The sequence below is a fragment of the Taeniopygia guttata genome, chromosome 10, assembly GCF_048771995.1.
Source record: "Taeniopygia guttata chromosome 10, bTaeGut7.mat, whole genome shotgun sequence".
Classification (NCBI taxonomy): domain Eukaryota; kingdom Metazoa; phylum Chordata; class Aves; order Passeriformes; family Estrildidae; genus Taeniopygia; species Taeniopygia guttata.
In genome coordinates this window covers 14,886,730-14,909,157 of record NC_133035.1, presented here as the reverse complement: position 1 = coordinate 14,909,157, position 22,428 = coordinate 14,886,730, and the positions used below count along the sequence as shown (strand labels likewise).

The following is a 22,428-nucleotide window of genomic DNA, read 5'->3' as shown; positions in this document are numbered from 1 at the left end:
GGTTAAATCCAGTTCTGTTTATTCCATATCCCGGACACTTGCCGTTCATCCTGCTACTTGGCAATCACTTTAACATCATCAATGAACCTCTAAAACCATTTGAGGCTGCAAGATTAGCCACTACCACCCCAAAAAGTTTATTTCATGCAGCTGAAATGAAGAAAACCAGTCTAAGGACACCATTTGCAAATTATCTTAAAAAAAAAAAAAGGAAAAAAAAAGGCTTGAATTATTTGTCAGTCTCCTTCAGGTTGCATTTCAGCAGGCCAGCCAGGACAGACTGCATGAATAGGCAGTGAAGCAGTGGGAGGCAAAGTCATAATCGGCTTTTGTGTTCTTTGATTATTGTTATCCAAACTAAACAAAGATTTGTGGTTTACTGCTGTCCTTCCTTTCCCTGATTTCTTTAGATTAACTGCTGCACTGCAACATTGTGTGTATTAGCAATATTGTAGAACCTGCTCGAGAGATAATCTCTGCACCCCAGCTTAATGACTGCACCAACCTCATTTAAAAGGAATCTGCTGCTTATCACAGACTTAAATTACAAGCCTTTTGCAGCAGTAACACTGTCTTATAATATCTGCAAAAAGCCATAAATGTTTTAGAGGGTTATAGAAATAACAGGCTAATGTAATGTGCTAACTAGGAATGGGCAAAGGACTTGTCCAAGTAGATCTGAAGCTCCTGCTTGCTCCACACCACTGGCCTTCACTTAGCAATAGGACGTACTTGCAGCCCTTGGACCACTCGTGATAGATGAGGCATTGCAGTTTTACTGCACTGCTGGTTGAGGTTATCTAGAAATAGTCACTGGAAGAATGATTAAATCTTGCAATTACCCTGTGCTCTCTTGTCTGACATCCAAGCTCAAACACTCTCTGATGGAGAGGTGATTGCTCCTTGAATTTATATCTCTGCTGGTAGCCTGGCTTTTTGCTTTGGAGATGTCAGAGGTGGGCTCATGGAGCACAGATATCTTACCAGCTCCATTTTATTTCCTTCCTTACTGGACCCTGGTCTTTTCCAGAAGGTGTATTACTTCTGCAGCAAATCCTTGGGAATGTAGCTTGCCTTATTTTGTACACATTTCATTTCTCTCACAGAAACACTTATTTATTCCTGCAAATCCAATCTGCCTAAATCTGACGACTGAGCCAGCTTCCACTCCTTTGCTTATTTCTTTGCAGAATTTCTTACAAATTTCCCCCTATTCTGAGAGCTAAAAATACATCTGGGTGCTGCCTGGAGGCCATCTGAGAGCACAAAGGAAGGGGCAGTCTGAGCTTCATATGCATTGCTAAGCAGTGCATGAAGAGCCTTCCCCACAAACAGGGCTGCTCCTCTATCAGGCATCCATAAATACAAAAATCTGCCATTCCCAGAAGCAATTGCATACAGAAACACGCTCACTCCTTCTATTTAGGCAGCACAGGCTCTTCTACAGAAAGTGCAATTGCTACGGAGAGCTCCAACTTGTAATGACACCGAACAGGTGTAAACGGGCAGAAAACTCAGCAGGGAGAAAAGCTACACCAGCTCCCAGCCCTGCAACCCGCAGAGCCTTCTCCTCCAGGGGTGTGTTTGTCAGGAATGAAACACAAGCTTCATCGGAGGGGAAACCAAATACTTTCTGCATATTTCACTGTCTGAACTTCCTCTCGATTTCTCAAAGCTGTGTTCTCCTACCAAAGCTCTCGGGAGCGCTGGCTTTCACAGCCACCATTGCTAAGGGGGAGATGAAACCAAGATGTTGCTTCCTTGTTATCCAACTGGGACTCTTTGTCCTACATACATGGAAAACATGACTTACTAGGTAAAATCTAAACCCCACAAATTAGTTTGGATCCCCAAAAGATGACTGTTCAGATAAAATGTTTATTATAGAAGGGCTGGTAAACTCCCCCTGCTCTCATTTATTACTGCTGTGTTCAGAACAAACCACATGATGTCATTGAAGAACAGAGTTGCGAAACCCCACATTCCAGACCAGGACCCAGGAATGATTCCCAAATTAGGCAAATGACATGGGAAATATCAGTGAAGATCTGAGAAGAAAAAAAAAAACAACAAAAAAAATCCCACAACCTACAAAAAAGCCAAACCAAAACAAGAAATCCTGAAGCCACTTGAAACAAATTATGCTCTCCAAAACTGTTGTGTTAATAGCTCTTCACCTCCAATATAGTCACTCAAACTGTGGGAGGTGGTTCTTGTTTTGGAAGTCCTTTACATGTCTTCCCTCGTCCTATGGGGAAGCACTGCTCTGCCAGGATGAATGCCAGAGGGATCTGGCAGAGGCTGGCAGCAGCTGGCAAACATCTCAGAACAGGCAGGGCCAGCACTGGGGTCAGTGTTTACAAATGATAACTCATGTGAGCAATGCTCACATCAGTGTTTGGGAAATAGCCCACACCACCACTCTGACCTCCTGCCCAGATGGAATTTTTACTGATTTTTTTTTTTTTTTTTTCTGAACAGAAATAAACCAAGAGCCCATTTTAGAAACTGGGAAACTGCACAAAAGTCAGCAATGAAATACTCGGAACAATGCCCAATTCAGACGGTCTAGGGGGCCTTCTGCACAGTGTCCATGTCAAAATTTCCTCATCCCAAAGAATTCCCTGCAAAACACACAGGATGCTTTAATTACTGTGTGGGTGGCATTTGATACAGCATCCCAACTGGCCAGGGAGGCCAGTGCACCAGGCATTGTTCCACTGCCACCTCTCCAGAGGGACACTGCCTGCAGGAACACACCTCTGTCATCTGCACAGCTTAGCCACACCTATAACGTAGATCATACCTGCCCTGCCAGCTGTGAAGTGCAGTTTAATAGGACAGAAATCAGCTCTTTCATCTCTCTCCTTTGTTTCATGTCATTTCAGTGCCAACGTGCCCCTCTCCCCACATACAATTATTTAGCAGTGATGAAACTCCTGCTAATACTGAACACTGAAAGCAAAAGTAAGTTGTTTTTGGCAGTACTGTGGTACTTTGCACCTTCATTCACTCCTCACCTCGAACACTGTGTGCAGTTTTGGGCTACAATACAAGAAGGATATAAAGCCACAGAGAGTGTTCAAAGGAGGGTTATGAAGATGGTGGAGGATCTAGAGAAGGGTGGTTGGTCACTGGAACAGGGCCGGGGGCACGGCACCGAGCCTGACAGAATTCAAGCAGCATTTGGATAATGCTCCCAGGCACCAGTTGAGATTTTCAGGGCTGCCCTCTGGAGGGCCAGGAGTTGGGTGATCCTTGTGATTCCCTTCCAGCCCAGGATGTTCTATGATCCCTATAATTCTATGATTTCATGCTCCCTGTCTGGTTTGGCTGATGGCACCACTCACATGCTCAGTGCCCTAGGATAGTTTGCAGAACCATGGCTGAGATTTTCTCACATCTTACATTTTTAAAGATGTGAAAGATCTGTAAATACATTACCCTGGAAGCAGAGCCCTGGTGATCAGCGAAAAGGCAAAAAGACATAAATCTGATGTACAATTGTTGATGTAGCAGCTGGGCCATGCTGACCCAGCTGCTTGGGAGGTCTGTGCCCTGTTTGATGGCAGTATGAACCTCGTGATTGTTTTGCAGCTGGGCCGATGTCGTGTGTTGTAATTAAAAGTGGATACAGGATCACAGAGTTTTGTAGAGGGAACCCACTATGATCTTCGAAGTCCAACTCCTGGCGCTGCACAGGAGATGCCAACCATCCCACCCTGTGCCTGGGAGCGTTGTCCAAATGCTGCTTGAGCTCCGCCAGGCTCTGTGCTGTGACCACTCCTCTGGGAAGCCTGTTCAGAGAGCCCGTTCCTGCTCAGCACCCTCTGGGCGAGGAACCTTTTCCCAAAATCCATCCTAACCCGCCCCGGACCCAGCCCCAGGTTCCCTGGGGTCCTGTCGCTGGTCACACAGAGCAGAGACCGGAGCTGCCCGCGGTGAGCTCTGCCCTCACCCTCCTCTCCTCCAGGCTGTGCCCTCAGCATGGCCCCGCAGACCCTTCCCCACCATCGCCTTCCCCTTGGATCCTCTCTGTGAGAGCTGTTCGTGCGGAGCGGGGGAGCAGCGCCGGGCCGGGCAGCAGCGGGGACCGAGGCAGCGGCGAGGCCGCGGGAAGCTCCGGAGGCCGCGGGAAGCTCCGGAGGCTGCGGCGACCCCGGCAGTGCCCGGCCGCGGGGCCCCGGCAGTGCCCGCTGGTGCCCGGCCGTGCCCGGCCGCGGGGCCCCGGCGGCGGCAGCGGCGGAGGCGGCGCCTCTCGGGGGGCGGGGGCCGGGCCGGGCCGGCCGGCGCTGCCTTCCGGGGCTCGGCGCGGCGCGGCCGGAGCGGGGCAGCCGGAGCGGGCAGGATGCGCCCCGCCGCCGCCCCGCTGCCGCTGCTGGCGGCCTCGCTGCTGCTGCCGCTGCTGCTGCCCGCCGCGCCCGCCGCCCGCGGCAGCCTGGAGCCGCCGGCGGGCAATGGCAGCCGCCCGCCCGCCGCGCCGGGCCCCGGCAACCACAGCGGGGCCCGGCTGAGCCCCGTGCCCGCCGTGCTCCGCGACCTCTCCGCGCTCAAAGCCGCCGTCATCGGGGCCTGCGCGCTCACGGCCGCGCTCATCGCCTGCCTGCTGCTCCGCGTCTTCAGGTGGGCACCGCCACCCGCGATCGGGGCCGCCGAGGGGCGGAGGGGGAACCTCCTCTTGTTTTATTATTTTATTATTTATAAACATAATACGTATCTCGCAGATAATCCAATTTTCTATAACCTGCTAGCGATGTGTGCAGAGCACGGCGTGTGTGGCCGGCCCAGCAGCCCCCGGGGAGCCGTGCGGGGCTGCCGGCCTGGCAAACCCGCAGGAAACGGGGGCAGCAGCGGGCTCCGAGCGGGAGGGCACGGATGGGGCCGTGGGGCCGGGTGGGCACGGAGCGAAACGCGTCCGGCTCCGCTGGAACATCTGGGAATACCGGCGGAGGCGGTGGTGGCACTGGCGTGGGTGCCCCTGGAGCCTGGGCTGGCCGTGGGCACACGCACAGCACAGGCGGAGATCAGCCCCCAGTGCCGGGTGGCACCGCTCGGTGTCCGGCTGCTGGGCAGGGCAGGGCAGCCGCCAGGAGACGGGAGCAGCTGGGCGAGGCCGAGGCTCAGGTGACAGAAGCAGTTTAAACAAGTGCACTTGGCACATTTTCCTTGTTCTGTCCTCGGGCAGCTCCTCTGTGCGTGGCTGAATGCTCTGCTTCTCCCACTTTGAAATAATTCCCTGTAGGAAGGGCAGTGTTCACAATGGTAGTATTCCAAAGTGTGGTCTATAAACTGAAATGATCAGGGCTGATACTTTCTGAAGAAATCGACATTTAACTGTGTTCTGCTTAAGTGTGTGCAGCAGCTGGCAAAGGCAATGCAAATAAATGTGCTCATAAAGTGATGTGGTTTGAGAGAGCCCAATAAAATGTTGAAGAGGTGTTTTTTTAAATCAATATGTCTGGCTTGCAGCTGTACAGACAAACAGCAGAACTGGTAGAAATTATATGAGCTAGAATTAGGAAGTCCATAACTAAGGCTTTTCATTCTGCACTAAGTTCCTACTCCTAGTTCTGTGTGTTCTTGGAGAGTTTATTTTCTTTGCCACTCTTTCTTCTGAGTATAAAGCAATATCTTGTGTCAAGGAAACCTGGCTGAATATTGGTAGCCAAACTGATAACCTTTAAAGGCCCTCCCTATACCATTATCAGCAAAAGCAGGTCCAAGTTAAAGTCACCTTGGGAAAGATGAATTTATTCGCCCGTGCCAGACTCGTTGTTATACAGCTGATCAGAGTTAATGCAGCATTAAAGATATGTTAAACACCCTCTGAGATGTTGTGTGTATCTTTGGTAGAACCTGCTGGGGAAGTGGAAAATACAGCTATACGTTTCTTTATCTGACAGAACACTTATTTGTAAACAGTTTTCCCAGTTGCAAACGAGACAAGAATACCAACAGGTATGTTTGTACAGCGTCACACTTGTAGACTTGCAGCTGACAACACAGATCAGTGGAGATTCTGTTGCAGAAGAGATAAGGGATTTACCCTCAATAAATGTAAAGCTTTTCTCAACCAGAATACAAGCTTTGTTCACACTTAGTCAAAAACATTGTGATTTTTTTTTTTTTTTGAAGAGTCATGGATCCCTATTTAAGAGATTTTGCTGAAATCCAATCTTTGATTAAGCTTCCACTGTGAAATTATGCTGTGTTGCTGGAAGTAAATTATGCTTTTATATGAATTATAGAGATGGAATAAACCAGTGATTGGCCAGATACTCATCACAGGCATCAGATTAATATTTTATACATTTAAATTCTTATATACATCTCATTTTTACATATTTTTCTGTTGATATTAATTTCCTTTTTTGTTTTGAGTAGGAATAGATATATTTCTCCAGCTTTCAGCTCAGTGCTTAAGGTAGCACTAGGAGATTCCTCGTCATTCCTTTTGGAAATGCTGTGCTCTGAATTCATCTGATGGTTGTGTGGTTCAGAATGTGGTATCACTCAAAGTGGTCTGAATTTCCTTTCTCTCTGTGGCTCCTGGAGTCTGTGAAGGCCAGCCAAGACTTTGCTATTTGTCTGCATGTGGCAAGGTCTAATTTGCTATAGTATTTATTTATTTATTCTTTTTTTTAAGCTCAGTCCTTGGTTTGCTTTATTTCTTACACCCATGGGCACTGCATTCTCCCAACCCAAAACCATTTCCACAACAAGCCAAATTCCATGTTATTCTCAATCTAATAGTTGGGTAGTTTGCATTACCAAGAAACACAGTGTCTTGCAACAGATTGTGTGTGGCAAAACTCACTCTTTGATCTGTATTTTGGTTTTGCCTTTTTACCTCCATGTTCTGTGCTGTTTCTCTCCCCTGGTACAACTCGGTTCATTCCATTGCAATGCAATTTTTGGGATCAATTCACAGGAAATACAATTTTTCAGATGTGGCCAACTGTGCTGGTGGACCATGTGCCTTCTAGGGAAATCTGATAAGTTACTTTTGCTCCAGTGGGCCAGCTGAGAGCAACCCAAAGCTTTATTTGCAGAAAACTCTGCTCTGAAAGTGTTTGCATCATGTCTTGACCTGTCCTTGAACAAACAGAATCCAGGCTGGAAAAGCAGCTGTATGTCTAGATTTTCCGAGAAAAAAATACCTGCTTATTTTGTATTTCATTGCTTTGTTAATTTTCTTGTTCAATTTTGATTTCTCCCTCAAATACCACTTTGAGCTTAGTTTTCCAGTAATAGCAAAACTGGTATAAATGAGATTGAGGAGAGAGGTTCAAGCATATGATCATAAGATACAAGACCTTTTGTTCTAGGAGCTGGACAGTTGCTCCAGGCCATTCAAGGCTTAACCCCAGAAAATTTTACTGATTTAAAATTAATTGTATTATAACCAGTTACAGTACTCCAGCAAAGACAAGACTTCTGCCATCAACAGGAAAGAAAAACTCAGATTAAATTATGTTAAATGTAGAAGAAAAAAAAACCAAACAAAATCAACCAAGCATCCAACCCCAAAATACATATCTGTGACCCATGTTGAAAGCCATGGGCAGGCTGCAGCGTTGACCGTGGAATCACAGAATCACAGTTGGGGTTGGAAGAGACCTCAAAGATCATCTCATTTCAACCCCTCTGCACGAGCAGGGACACTTTCCACTAGACCAGGTTGCTTAGAGTCCCATCCAACCTGGCCTTGAACACTTCCAGTGGTGGGGCAGCCACAGATTTTCTTGGCAGCCTGTGCCAGGGCCTCCCCACCACTCTCACAGTAAAGAATTTCTTGCTGTTATCTAATAATAATAATCTCCTGTTTTTTAGTTGGAAACCATTCCTCCTTGGCCTGTCACTACATGCCCAATCTCCAGAAAACACATGAGGACTTGGCTTAGAGCTTCAACTCTGTTGTATACAGCAGCATCCAGAGAGCAGAGATACCCAGGGAGATCAACAGGAATGAAATACTGCTGACCTAATTCATCAGCTGATAGGAAGCCTGGAGTTTCCTGAGGTTTTTAGTTCCAATTTTTTTTTTTTTAACTGCTAAGGGAGTCCATGAACAGGAAATAAACTGGTCATAATTCCATTCTGCATATAACATTGCTGCAGTTCTAGGAGGGACTGGCTTAATCAGACTTCCAGTAAGCACCCTACTTAGAAGGGATCAGGGGTTTTTTTGAGTTGTTTGTTTTTTTCATTGGTTTGATTTTTTTTTTATTTTTTTATTTTTTTTTTATTTCCAGGGGATGTTCCTCTCCCTCTACATCTCTTAGCAGGAGGTAAAAAATGCAGAGACCTCTCTCTCTCTGGGTCAGGAAAAGAATAATCTTTGAATGTCAGGGTTGTGGACTAAAATAGATTAGAGGCGTAAATAATACAATGAACCAGTGAGTTGATTCGAGCACTTAGCCCACCACATGATGCCTCAGAAAGGAGGATGAAGTGCTGCACATGACTGGTGCTTGATCAAAATAGCCCCTGGTCAAAGCACAGCCACAAAGGCAGCGTTCTGCTCTCTGTGTCCTTCCCTGCTGTCTGGACAGGGATGTGGGCTGGAGCAGGCAGACCCTGGGGTGGTGTGTGGTGTCTCAGCGCTGGGTCTGCAATGAAAGGTTCATATCCCTGCCCCCAGTTAGCCTGGGTTTTCTTTCCTCCTCATAATTCTGGGCAAGACCTTCCCTCCTAAATTACAGGGGGTGGCTGAATCAGTAGAAGCAACAGGATTTTTTTAAGTGGAAGATGGTTTTCTGTGTTAAACTACTCAGAACCACTTCTACCCTGGGGAGTGCATTGTCATTGTGCAAGGGCCACACTCTGACCACAGCTTCCAGCATGCTTCTTGTTTGCTTTTAAAAACAGCCCACAAAGTGAATGTGGCTGAAAAGGAGATGCTTATGAGGTCTGATGTGTCCTGATCCTGTCCAGGAGGTCTCTCCAAAGTTCATGACATGTTTGTATTCTGTAGTTCCTGTCCTGTGCTGTTCTGCTGACTCTGCTGCCTGATCCCACCTGCTGAATAAAGTGCTTTTCTTTTTTGTGTTGTCATTGCTGATGGTTACAGGTATCCCACTGAGGTTCAGGAGCTTTAATGTGAAACAGTTTCCTGACAGGCAGCCTTATTCAAGTGTGCATGTAGGGAAACTCCCAAGGCTTTCCTGCAAAATTAGCTTGGGTAATTCTGGTATTTATGAAGCCTGGGGGAGTTGTGCAAATGAGAAAACGGACTACTGGAAAGCAGATTAATGACAAATTAGCTAGATAATCTACGGTGGAATGGATTGAGAAAGGGGTGGGAGGGAAAGACCTTTTTGCTTTATCAATGGCAAACAACTGGTTCTATCAGCTTAGCCAAAAACCAGCAGCAAAATGAGCTTCCTTCCTATCCTAGATGGACACCATAATTAAGTGAAGTTGTGGGGATTAATAGGTCACTGTACAGTGAGTTCTGCTCCAGGTCCTCTTAAAAGTGTAGCCCAAATAGACTAATTAATGGCTGGAGGCAAAAGGATTCTAGTTTCCTATTTCTAAAAATATCTGTTCTGCAGTAATTTATTGAACCACTCCATTATTAACAGTTTTTAGATTAACTGTGTGGAACAAGTTACATTTTCTAATGGAAGGGATGGGGGGAGGAGGGGTTTTAGTAAAGTGGGCCTGATATTTGGGTAGGATCTCAGTGAAACCCATGGAAACCGCCTGTAGCCTGTATGTGAGTGCAAAGTGGTAAGGCTGTGCTTGGTTAGTTCTGACAGGTTAGTCCTGGTCTGTGTTTAGGCTTCCCAGCATGACTAAATATTTTATTTAAAAACAATGTTTTACTTGCAAGAGGAGACCTCCCTGCATCACTTTGCTGCTAGATTTTAGCAGGGAAGCGGAGTAATGGGGAATTTCAAAAGAGAGTGTTTTCAAAAGGATTTTCAAGTGTTTGGGTTAAGAGTCCTGCTGTACTGGATATAAAATTGCTTGTTTCAACAATAGCAGTAAAGGAACAAACCACCCCGTGCTCTGCGTGACACAGCAGCACAGATAGCTCTAAAAATTAGACCAGGAGGTGATTTGCTCCTCACTCCTGATGCACCCTCAGCCTTTAGAACAGGGAGGAAATGCAAACTGCTTCATCCCAAGGGCTGGGACCTGTTTGTTCAGCCTTGGACTACTGCCCAAAAGCAGTGCTTGGCAGAAGTACTGAGATTTCCACATCAGAGCTGGTCACTGATTTAAATTTCCTTAACTTTAAGCTTAGAAGGGACCACTGTGGTGGAGGTGCACACTCAGGGCTGGAATCCCAGTGTCTCTGCAGTGCTCATAGCCCAATTCCTGTTGCTGTGTAACTGTTTTAAAGACTTCTTGAGGCAAAAGCTGTGCTTTTGGATCCGGCACACCTCACATGATATGCCAGGGGAGCGCTTCCTGATGGTGAAAGTGCACTTGGGATGTGCTGGCTGCTTGGAGCACTAGCTGTGATTACCAAAAATCTGCTGGGCTGTTTGCTTGTGCCTGCACCAGCTCCCTTGTCATGCTTGGCAGGTAGCAGCTTTGTTTGCTAAAAGGTGTAGGGGAAGGTTCTGTATTTTGTTAACCAAAACCATCCACTTTTCTTCCCGAAGGCTGGCCGAGTACACATCAACACGTTCTTGAATGTATAATCACAAAAATGCATTCATGCATGAGCAGTGTGACCTTCCTAGTGTGTATGAAAACAGTAGGTGAAGTAAAAAAAGAAAGGACCCGCACAATTCCAGCTAGAGGCAGAGAATAAGTTGAAAAGCCACACACAAAGTGTTTATTAATTGAATGTAAGTGTTAGAAAATAGATCTGTCAAAACCGTGGGATGTGCAGGTGTGTAAGCATCTCCATTTAGAAGGAAAGGTGAGGCTGGCATCTTGTGGGAGGAGAGGTGGTAGGTACAGTTACCTTTGAACAATGGTTGATTGTTTTTCATAGCACCTGCACAGATGGAGCCTGAAACTGCTTCAGGCAAGACTCAAGGTTGTTGCTGTGGGACTCCTGAGCTTGGCCTGACTGCAAGGAAAACGAGCAGGCAATTTTGTACCCAGACAGCATCCCCTCCTTGCTCCTAATCCTGCCTGGAACATTCCCATGGCTCAGCAGGGCTTAGCCTGTGCTTTCTCATCTGAACATGTTCACTAAACCAGTGGCTGCTTCAGCTGATTAAGGCCATGTCTCACTTATTGAGTGTGGCAGCAGGAGCACGTGGTGGCTGCGGCGTTCGTGTGCCTGCCCTGGGTGCCAGAGCATCTCTGGTTTGTCAGCAGTGGAAAGACTGACATTGATCTGGATTGCAGCTGACGAGGAGCTGCTCCACACAGGCACCAACAGGGGCCTGGGAAAGCAGCAGGAGCGGACAGAGGCTGGTTCTGCATCATTCCTGTTAGGGGGTCTGAATCCAATAGAGTCGGAGCTGGTGGGAGCAGCTTCAGCCTCTGCAAGGAATGCTGTATAAAGGCAGTCTTTCCCACCTCTGTGTTTCAGGTCTGGCAAGAGGATTAAGAAGACCAGGAAGTATGACATAATCACCACCCCGGCCGAGCGGGTAGAAATGGCTCCTCTGAACGAAGAAGACGATGAGGACGAAGACTCAACAGTGTTTGATGTGAAATACAGGTACTGCTGCCATCCATCCAGTTAGGCTCGCTCACTGAGCTCTTCTTAGTGAAGAGAGCTCTTTTATTTCTCTGCTGGGCTAACTTGGCAGGGATGAGGCAATCACAGTCTCCCTCTTTGCCCAAGCATTATCCCTTTCCTTTATACTCCTTGGCCTGTTCCCAGCACACACAGAGCTCTGTCCTCCCCTGCTCCTGCAACAACCCTGTCACTACACCAGGTTGTCTGCACTCCTTCCCCTGCAGAGCAGCACAATGGGATACACGTGTCCCAAATAGCTGACAGGGTTTCCAGATTGAACTTCCCCTCTCGGGCAGCCACTGGCAGTTGTTCCTGTGTGCTCACACTGGATGGAGGGCTGTGGATCCAGGGCTTCTTTCCCAGGCACTGCTGTTGCTGTGAGCCTGGGAGGGAAATCAGAATGAATCTCCACAAGATTTGTACCAGAGCACTCCTGTGTTGGCCTGTGACAGAGAGGGCTGTGGGCCCTCACTGATGCTGTTAGCAGTTACCCCGTAGCAACACACTTTCCTTAAATATGTTTGTCTTTTTGAGATGGAAGTGATGTGACAAGCCCAAACTTTTGCTGCCTATTCTGGGCATGAAGATTTATGGCAACAACTCAGCACATAAAGATGCTGCTTGTTGATTTATGGCATCAGAGTATCTGCATCTTTTATTTTTGTTTGCATCAAACCATCCACACTATTCGAGTTGTGTTCTCATCCAAATAAGGCCTACTCTAAAATCTGTCCTACTTTGGCTGAAATAAGCTCTCCTAATTATAAAAATGCAGATCTTGACAACTTCTAACTGGAGATTTTACGGACTTTACTCACATTGCCCCTATCCTAACTTTGGAAAAGGGGGAACGCCACATCTGCTCTGAGCACATGCGTGCCAACATCTGAACCACACACCACTGTGTGCTCCACTTGTTGTTTCCCAAACATTGCATTAGTTCTCTATAAAAATCAGGAAATAGTTGAGAGCCATGAAACAAGTAAGGGTGTGAGTCAAGCCTTTGTGTGTAAACAATTAGTTTTTCCTACCAGTCCTTTCCTGACTTTTGCCATTCCCTGAAGCTGCCCTGTGTTTGCTCTAATAATTTCAGCTTGTGCAGTTTGTACTTTGGGTTCAAGCTTTGTTAAACCCAGAGTGCAGAGATCTGAGTTTCCATGGCTGTTTAAACAGCCCCCATGCCCCACCCTCTTCCTTTTAACTCCATACTTTCTCTGTGAACTTTTGGAAATGGGATCTGAGGGTTTTATCCCCAAAGAGTGAGAACAGAAGAATCTCACTCATGGCAGTGCTTCAGGACAAGATGTTTAAAAGTGAAATAGTGGATGAACAAAGAGAGCTTGCTGGGGACCATTTATCTCTTGAGAACTGTGTTTGTGTTATCTGACATTGCTTCAGGAGCAGGAACTCTGCCACTATCACTGAAGGTATCAGCTCATCCTGGGTCCCTGTTCTTGGCCAACCAGTCCTCTTTTAGGCTGTGGGATTTCCTCCTTTCTGCCACAGTGCAACAGCTATTAAATTGCATGTTTTCTGCAGTCCTTGCTGTTTCAGGCACACTTTTGTTTAGCTCAGACCGAGCTACTAATTTTGGAGGTGAAGATCATCTTACAGACAGCCCCTTAGCAGTGCTGATTTTGGGAAAGCTTCTTTGAGGATACATTTGCTGTAGAAGGTGTCAAGCTCTCTGGTTCCTCTCTGCAGCTTGGAGACTATATCCCAAACAGTTCACAAATCCTGTCACCAGAAAAGAGACTCCTATGCAAGTTGGAGTTGCCGAGTTTGACCACTGACAACCCCATTGAGCTAGTGAGACTATTTTCATAGGTACTTGTGTTCAGATGGGAAGAGAGGGATAGAGCTGCAGAAAGGGCAGCTCAGACTTGCCCACGGGGAGTCAGGGGACAATTTCTTACAGGTCTTTTCTTGGTGTCTCTGCCTCAGCCCTCCCCTGCCCCCCAAGCTGGTATTCATGGTGTGGGAGGCTCTGAGCTGTTTTATTTGAGATCCCCTCCCATTGCTGAAAGATCTGTGCTGGCACTTGCATCTGTATTTGGGGGAGTGATTGAGATTCTGTGCTCTCTCCCCATGTAATGCAAACAGCTCTCTAATTAAAAGGCAGTTGGTGTGGAGCAGCAACAGGGGAGAAGCGACATTTACCTCTCCAATTGGTTCTCGTGCAGTTAATTTTCTTTCCTTTAATGCTCTGTCCTTGTGCAGATTTGTTTCCAGTCTTACATGAGGCATCAAAGAACAGCAGACAGTGTAAATTGGGCTGTTGGATGAAGGTCATTGCTATTTTTTTCCATTTTTTAGGAGGCTTTAAAGTTTTAGGCTCCCAGTAGTTTCCCCCCCAGCTTCCCTTGGGCAGTGGAGCAATAAGAAATAACCAGCTTCCTCCAGTAAGGCAGACTAATGAGACCACTTCAAAATGTTACCCAAACACAGTCCTGTCTGTGGATGCAAAAGCCACCCACTGCTGCCTCTGTCAAATGTGTGCTGGATCAGATCCCCTCTTTGCAACCTCATTCCAGTAGCAGGGAAGCAGCTCTGTCAATGGCCTCTAATCCTGCAGGCACAATTTCTGCAGGAAAATACGAAACAAAGGTTGCCACAGAGAAAATGTGCCAGATCACTTGGACATTGTCATCTCCTTAAAAAGCTTCATGGAAACCACTGTTTTAATATGTGTGTTTCTGTATGTATTTGCTCTGCTGTTGAGGGAGGCATTTGGATAAAAAGTTCAGAAATTGTTCTGAAATTACTATAAAGCTACACAAAGAAAGCAAACAGAGCAATGGAAAGAGTGTTTGTTTCTTGATCACCGATTCAATCTGTGCTGAAGCCCAAAAAGTGTTCTTGTCCAATTGATTACTGGACTATATGAATTATATTGGTCATCATTTCCCAGATGTCAGGTGGTTTTTCAAGTTTTATGATGGGATTTGCTGCACATCTTCAAAAAGGAGTTAGTGGAAAGCTAGATCCCACTCTCCATATGTGCTTTTTCTCATCCTACAAATAGATTTTGATTTGAAGATTTCCCTCTCCTCTTTGCTCCTTTGGCTCTTTCTTTCAGGAGGGCAGGGGAATTTGCATGGGTTCTCTGATCTCTGTGATGGAGCTAAGCCATCAATTCATCAGGCATTTGGCACTTAGGGATGTTTGAGTAGAGAGCAGTGAAATAAAGTAGGTTACAGGCAAACATCCCCAACAAAATGGTGTCCATCCCCCACCACAGAGCACTCTACTTATTTTGTATAATAAGAGAAAAGAGATTAAAACAGCTGCAAAAAGAACCAGTTTATGAAAAGGTAAATAAAATTGTTAGCTTGTTAAGCTTATTAACTCTAGCGAGGCTCATTGGGGGATTTCTTGTCAGCTTCAATAGGAAACTGAAAACAGGTTCTGAATAAATTCCGTGGCGCCTTGCACATGAAAGGCTTTGAAAGCACTTCAGTAATCTGGGATATCAGCAGTGACTCCTCTCCCTGCTGACTTGCAGCTGTTGGAGGCAGTGAGTTCTGTTCTTGCTTCGCTTGCTGGGCCCAGCTGGGGGAATTTCACAACTGTCCAGGGCCATATGTGCCGTGTGACAGCCCAGAGCTGGGGAAAGAACTTGGAATTTAAATGCTAATCCTGGTGTCAGGCTCCTAAATAAATACTGATAGGAAGTTTTCTTGGGGCAGATTGAAGCCTGTGTCCTTCCTGTCGGCTGAGTAAAATTCCTCAGTTTGTTTTCCCTGTGGATTGTCATTTTTCCTCTAACAGCAGCAGCACCGGCAGAACACAGGAGTGGTTTAGGAATGCATCTTCCAAAGTGCTCTTGAAAGGAGAAGGATTTATGTGTTAGGAGCAGTGGCAGGCTGAAGGAAGAGGATGGGAAGATTTATTCAACCATTGTGGGACTAAAGGGCTTTTGAGAACTTGCAGGATGTTTTAGAGGAAAGATGCACCACGTGTAAGGGCTGGATTCTAGATTCATCCCTTTTTCAGGCACTGATAGCATTGAACTGTAGAGAAACATCTTCAGCACAGTTGCAGAGCTCAGCCTTTGATGTACCCAAGTCTTGGGAGTCTCTGTAAAATATGGTTTACACTGCTGGTGTCTTCTCTAGGACTACATCCTTTCCAGATGCTGACTGCGTGTGCAGCTCTGAATGGAGCATGGAATTGTTCTGTTTGTTACTGTGAGGTGTTCACTCTCAAGGGAGCAGCTCTAATGGATTTTTTTCCAGTGAAAGCTGCAGGCAATTCTGGATGATGCCAGGTGAATTGTACTGGGGTTTATAGCAGCTTATTTTTTTCCCCCAGCAGGCAGCAGTGACAAGTTGTGTGTAAATGGAGGGGTATCATTTATCCTCATCTGAAGGGGGTGCAAATCACCAACACAGGCAGCAGCTTACTATAAATACAACAAATTGCCAAAGCTTTGGTGCTGCTGTTAAGGATTTCCCATAGGCCCACAGCAGGGGAGAAAAATAGATAGTCAAAAAGCAATTTTTGCTGGGTTTTGAAGGCCAGTTCTTTCCTGATGCTACTGTGACAGTTGTTGCAGTGCACACCATGTTCTGCTGCTCTTGCAGTCCTATGGGAGGGCTCTCGTCTCCTTCCTGCAGTGTAACAGGTTCCTGTTAAGATTTTTTTTTAACTGAAGCAGTAAAGTGCATCAGAAGGAACATCCATAGCAAGGAGGATGGTCCATGTGTGTTGATGGGCAAGGTATGCACTGGTGTGTAAAAGCTGTGAGATGCAGAATGTGGTTTCATGTGCCTCCCTGTGCACATTCCCTTCGCTGCTCTGCACAGTGACTGGCCACAGCATCTTCCAGCATCTGGCCTTTCTCTTATCTAACTCTGCTTTTGTCTTCCTTTGGGATCTCTTTGGCATGGCACTAACATCCCATCACTGCCACCAGATACACAAACTGCTAGAATTGATGGCAGTCCCAGTGAATGATGCCTCCTTTTCCTTTGTGGCCATTGGGATTTTTTTTTCTCCACTTCACACACGGGTTCTCATTTCTGCCTGTGAGTAATTTTAATTGCAAATCTCCAGCTGTACTAATTCTTCTGCTTTCCAGGTAAAGCGGCTCCGTGGAGCGTCGGTGCCTGCGAGACGTCATTCTGCTGTCGAGGGACCTGCTGAACCCATAACTGTGAAAGGGGAGGCTTTCATCTCTGCAGTGCTACAGCCTCACCTCCTCGAGGTGCTGTTTGTACAGCAGGCTGTGGATCTTCTGACTAAAACAGCACCATTTGGTTCCCTGGTGTCCCAGCTCCTGTGTTGGAATGACCAGAGTTCCACTTTGCAAACTGGGCTCTCTTGCTTTAGGAGAGCTGCAGTGTCACCAAAGCATTACAAGGTGCAGCTCCTTACGGTCTAAATAAGTTTTGTTGAAGGAGGAAGACAAGGAAGATTAAACCAAGCTGCCCCAAGGACTTACTTTCTAAAATCCTAATTCAACCCTTCAGTCACTGTTAAACTTCAGTCATTGTTAAATGGATCATGTGTTTAAAAAAAAATCAAGAAGTATTTTAGCGCCTTACAGAGGTGACTTAGAACTTAAGATGGTAAAAATGTAAGCCATGCTGAAATGCCACATTGTCTTTGGTGTAGGGTTTGGGTGGGAAGGGGTTGGGAGGTCAACTCATGTGGGAAATTTTCTTGAGTTACTACTGATTTTTTTTTTAAACAGCAATTGCACTAAGTTTTCATGATGACACTCTCATTGTCCCAAGGAGCTCTGATCAGATCAACTTCAGTAAGTGAGACCACAGGGAAATAGGAAGAATCAGGCATACTCTAAACTACAACAACCTTGGATTAAAGAAGATATATTTTTGTAATTTTCTGCCCTTCCACTGGGAGTAAAACCAGTGTTTTGTACTGCCCTGTGCTGACTGTAACTTGTCTACAATTCATTACCTTTTTCTAAACAAAGCAAGTCCTCATGTGGAATGATTGGATTGCAGAGAGAGAACATGTCTTATTTTTCGTGGAAGCTTCATGTAAGTGATCTTATTCTCTGTCAAACTGGAAGTTTTCCCTTACTACCTGCTTGACAAAGCTCATTTAACTCAAGGACGATTTTTAGCTGTTGTTCCCTGCTGTGCTTTGTGCTGCAGAGGTCAGAGCTGTGGGATGACACTGTGGGAATTAGATTGCTGCATCTGGAAAGGTCGGGTCTGGGGGACCGCAGGCATCCAGGCATTCCAGGCCAGCGGTAGAAAGGGCAAACCCAGCTGGGTTAGTTTCTTTCCTTTGTGGTTTTCCTTTTGAGTAACCACAGATAAAGTTCAGACTTTACTGTTTACTGCACTCCTTCTATTTTGGGTTTTTAAGCTGGCTGAAAGCTTGCTTTTCTTGGGGAATGCATCTTTTCCAGTTGTTTTAGGATTGTCCCACTGTTTGCTTGACCCTCTCCCAGCCTTGCAGTTGCAATTTCTCAAGGAGACTGCAGTTTCTGGCAAAGCACCAGCCTTGCAGCAGGCTGCCACTTTTGGGATTTTTATCTTTCTTTTTTTAAAGCCCTATTGAGATTTGAGGCTTGTTGAGAAACCAAACTGCTTTGTCATAATACCACGACCTGCGCCAGCTCTGTGTGGTTCCCCTTGGCCCTTCAGTCAGTAAAAGGAGGTGAAGGGGAATTTTTTTCCTTTCCAGCAGCCTTGTGCATTCATCCCGGCAGCTGCCATACCACAGCTTGCTTTCCCCTAGCTGTGACTCAGCAAAGGCTTTGCAGACAGCCAACTCGGCCTGGATGGAAAAATCCCCAAGCAGACTGTTGTGTTAATATTAGTCATCAAGGCAATATAAAATGCTCTGTTATTTTCATTCATGGAATAGTTTGAGTCATTCTGTGCCACTGTTACCAAGCAATATTTGACATGTCAGCTGGGAGGTGAGGATGGGCTGGGCAGGTTGTTCTGGCTGGCAGGAACCTCAGGGAGCAGAGAGTGAAACGATGCTGCAAGTTCAGGTGAGGTCTGGAACTCTTTCCTCACCTCAGTAAAGCAGGTTTCAGGCTCTAGGCTGGATGCTCCAGAAGGAAATAATGAGTTTCTCCAGGGCTGCAAGACTGAAGGCTGGGAATTGGACTTCTTGGGCAGACCAAGCCCTTTTGAAGTCAGAGAAGTGGCAATGCTGAGAGGAGAGAGGGAAGTTAAAAGCTCCTGTTGGCATTTCTGGAAGGAGAGGACAGGATGAGGTGGCTGCCCTGTCTGTGCAGGCACCATGGCAACGTGTCCATGCCAACTCTCCTGCCACACTCATTAAGCTGAGCATCAGGCAATCTCTGAGTGGAGACAGGGAATGAAACCATCTCTGCACAAAAGAAAGGCAAGACCGAGTTACGTAGGAGAGAGATGAGGAGAAAATATGCATGAAGGGCACTTCTGCCTTCTGAGCAAGTCAATTCTTGAAATCAGTTTTTCCAGCAGCTTCAGGTCACTTGCTGAGTTAGGCTGGCAAAGGCCTTCAGCTCCCCTTGCTTGTAGCTTAAAAAAAACAAAAAAAAAAATCCACTATTTTCACAACATGGCCAAATCTCAATGGTGGACAGGGACCAGGTATTTAAGATGTTGAAGATGGAGGTGCTCAACAGCAGCTGGGATTTCCTGGCTCCTTGAGGAAGTCCCAACCTGTGTGCCATAAGCTGAAAAGTGCTTATAGGGAAGCAGCAGCTGCTTGGAGGAATAAAAGGTCAACCTGACCAGTTGCTCACAGTCATGAAAATAATCCAAATGCTTTGTCTGATACTCAGTTGCTGTTGCAAAAGTGAGGCAATGTTTACCTCTACAAAACTTGCTGTATGTGATTTAAAGTGTCTGGTTAAATATTCTATAGCTATATTTAGTTAAGATTTTAAGAGCACTTGACGTGACTCATCTAATAGTATATATATGAATATTTTTTTAATTGTAGAAATCAGTTTAAAACATAGTTTTAATAATTTGAACTGTTTGGTTCAGGTAGTTCTAGGAGTTCATCAGAGGAGAAATAGCCATTAACCACTACATGAGTTTTTTACCTTAATGTTCTGTGTATCTTACACTGCAGATTTAATCTGATTGTGACTGTATCGTGTCTTAGTATCTGCTGCTATTTTGTGTTGCGTAGTCAAACTTGCTTTGTTCAAGAGCATTTTAAAAGGCATATTTTTTTGTTACAGAAAATGAAAACAGAAATGTTATTACAGCTGTCTGTAGCTCACTTACTGCTTACAGAATCCTCCAACTCCTGGCTGAGGCAAAGTGTGTGAGTCAGAGGCTTTTCCCTTTGTGCATGTGAAGGGAAAACCCTGCACAGAATTGCAGCTGCTTTACTCCAGCCACAGCCCTGTCACCAGAGATTACACTTGAGAAGGCAGAAATCGGTGTGCCATGCTTACCTGCAGAACTAACTACACAGATAGCTTTGTATTTGCATTTTCCCCCTTTTTGTTCCCTGGAAGTTGCAGAGATGACTGCAAACACTTGTTTAGCACACTGACCCTGTGATCCTCTATTGTTTACCTTAAGACCAAACTTACTTGTAACAGTCTACAGGCACTAATGAAGCTTGAACACATAAACACTAATTAACACAAACACTTTGTTGGTAAGTGTTGCCTCTAATTCCATGTACATGGTATAATCTCTGCAGGGTGGTGGGCTGTGGTTTTTATTAAAGATTTTTCCTTGTTAGATGAGTTTCTGCTGCTGCAGTTTGTGTGTGAGGAGGTATCAGGACCATGTGTTGAGTTTTGTGCAATTGCTTTGAAGTTTTTTTAAAAAGAATTTGTCATTGTGACCAAAGCTTCTTTTTAAGGAAAAATTGGTTGTGTTTGAACGGACTTTGTGTGTTTCAGTAGACACTGCCATCATTAAACATGTTCTTGAAATCCCTGTGCTGTGTGTTATGTTTAAGGCAGGAAAGGGAAAGGGCTGATGCTTTTTGGAATGAGGTGGATGTCAGAGCTCCTGTGTGCTCCATTATTAGAGGGTTGCAAGTCCCTTTGTCCTGTGACTGAATCAGAGCCTGACAAAGGGGAAAACTGGTCTCAGCAGCATGATAGAGGAATATGTTTAATCACACAAGGTCGCCATCAAGCATCAGGAAGCTGGGCTTACTGCTGGGATCAAAAGACAAAATCCTCTGCAGTAGGGAAGGGATCTCAGTGCCTTTATGAGGTGTTTGGTACCTCAGAGCCCACAAAATGTAGCTGTGTTTGTTGTCCCAGACTCTGAGCACCACTGGGCCAAGCCCTGTCCCCTCCCTGGGGTGGCCAGGTCACACCACAGCTGTTCACACTTCCTTCCCCTCCAGACTTGCCTGATGAAGTTGCCCATGTCTGAAGCAGTTTTGCCTTGTGGCTTTCAGGGCGTGGCAAGATGCTGAAGTGCTGTAGGTAAGGATCAGGGCAGGCTGAGGCTGCTTGTTCCACACTTTTGGCAGCTCTCAGGGGACTGTTTTCCTCCTGGATATGGAGAGCAGACACTCCTGGGCTCTGGAGTAGCTACAGGACAGACTGGTCCAGCACCCTGTGCATGGATTAGCTCTGCCTCTCTCCTCTGCCGTGATTTTTCTGCCTTGATGTCTTCATCTCTGCAGGAACAGCCTCAGAGTAATTCAGTGCTGCAGACAAGAGGCAGCTGCTGTCCCGCCTCTGCTTTTTGAATTATGTCCTACCAGCAAAGTGAAGCTCAATCTAATTCAAAATACCCAAAAAAACGCTGTCAGCCTTGAGCCAAGTGTTGAGCAGCTGAGCTGGTTTGTGTAGGAAGTGTCAGACCCCTCAAGGTAAGCCTGAGGCTGATGCTGGCCAAGCAGGACAGGCTGCAGGAGTGAGGATGTGACAGAACAAAAGGCAGAAGCTGCAGTCCCTGTGCACTTACCTTTCTGAAGGGGTCTCAAGTGGAAGATGAGCAAATGACCAGTGGAAATTATTACCCAAGTAAGAGCTGAAGAGCTGAGTTTGATGAAGGTGATTGCAGCTGAGGCTATGTGGGGAAAGGGCAAGGCTCAGCTTAGCCCTTCCTGAATTTTGACATGAGAAAGCCCAAAGCAGCAACAAAGATTTTCTCAGGCAAGTCTAATGTATTTTTTTTCCTAAATGGATCCCACTAAGGGTGTGTTTCTGCAGTATCTAGAAGAGTTCTGCATGGGCCAGAGTACAACACAGCTTCCCCTCTCCCGTAGGTGGCTGTTACCACCCTCGTACAAGCTGCTGCTCTTCTTGGTGAGTGTGTGCAGCACTGAGGTGAAGTGAACACAGCTAATTCACATTTACAGCCCTGGAAAAGGTGGGGGTTGTCTTCCTTGTGTCTCAGTGTCAGTGATCTTTAGATGCCTTGATACTGGAAACTGCAAAATTGTCAGCAATGTGTGGCAAATGCTGTCAGAGACAGAGCAGTGAGCAGTGAGATGATTGGAATCATGCCTGACAACAAGCTCTATTAAGAGTGTGAAACAGGAACAGCTCTAATTGCTTAAGACTGAGTAGTCTGTAACTAGGCTGCCCAGAAACCTTGAGGATAGTTAATCTCCCTATCAGCTGGTAATTACCAATTTTGAAGAGGCCAGAAACTCTTGTAGCTCTGGTTTCAGACAGACACCCACTCCAGGCTGGCTCACTTCTGTGGCCATTTGCTCACAGCATGTTAGATGAGCCAAATAGATTTCAAAACAGTTCTTCTAATTCATGGAAAACAACTCTTCAGCTGAAGAAAGCAGCATGGAAGGCGTGGCCATTGATTTTAAAGCTAAGAAGCAAAGGATGTTAAAAA

General features: G+C 46.1%; 1 protein-coding gene across 1 annotated transcript; it reads left to right on the top strand.

Annotated features, from left to right (window-relative positions):
* The first annotated feature begins 4,279 nt into the window (after positions 1–4,279).
* FAM174B (family with sequence similarity 174 member B) lies at positions 4,280–20,543 on the top strand. The gene is made up of 3 exons (XM_030281120.4): positions 4,280–4,623; positions 11,507–11,638; positions 16,743–20,543. The coding sequence occupies exons 1-3, from the start codon at positions 4,349–4,351 to the stop codon at positions 16,744–16,746; spliced, it is 411 nt and encodes a 136-aa protein (XP_030136980.1). The 5' UTR covers positions 4,280–4,348; the 3' UTR covers positions 16,747–20,543.
* The last annotated feature ends 1,885 nt before the right edge of the window (positions 20,544–22,428 follow it).

Bases quoted from the DNA above. Each gene is read 5' to 3' on its own strand.
- FAM174B (XM_030281120.4), top strand. From the start codon at position 4,349: ATGCGCCCCGCCGCCGCCCCGCTGCCGCTGCTGGCGGCCTCGCTGCTG. The intron at 4,624-11,506 runs GTGGGCACCGCC...TCTGTGTTTCAG, and splicing joins CTGCTGCTCCGCGTCTTCAG to GTCTGGCAAGAGGATTAAGA.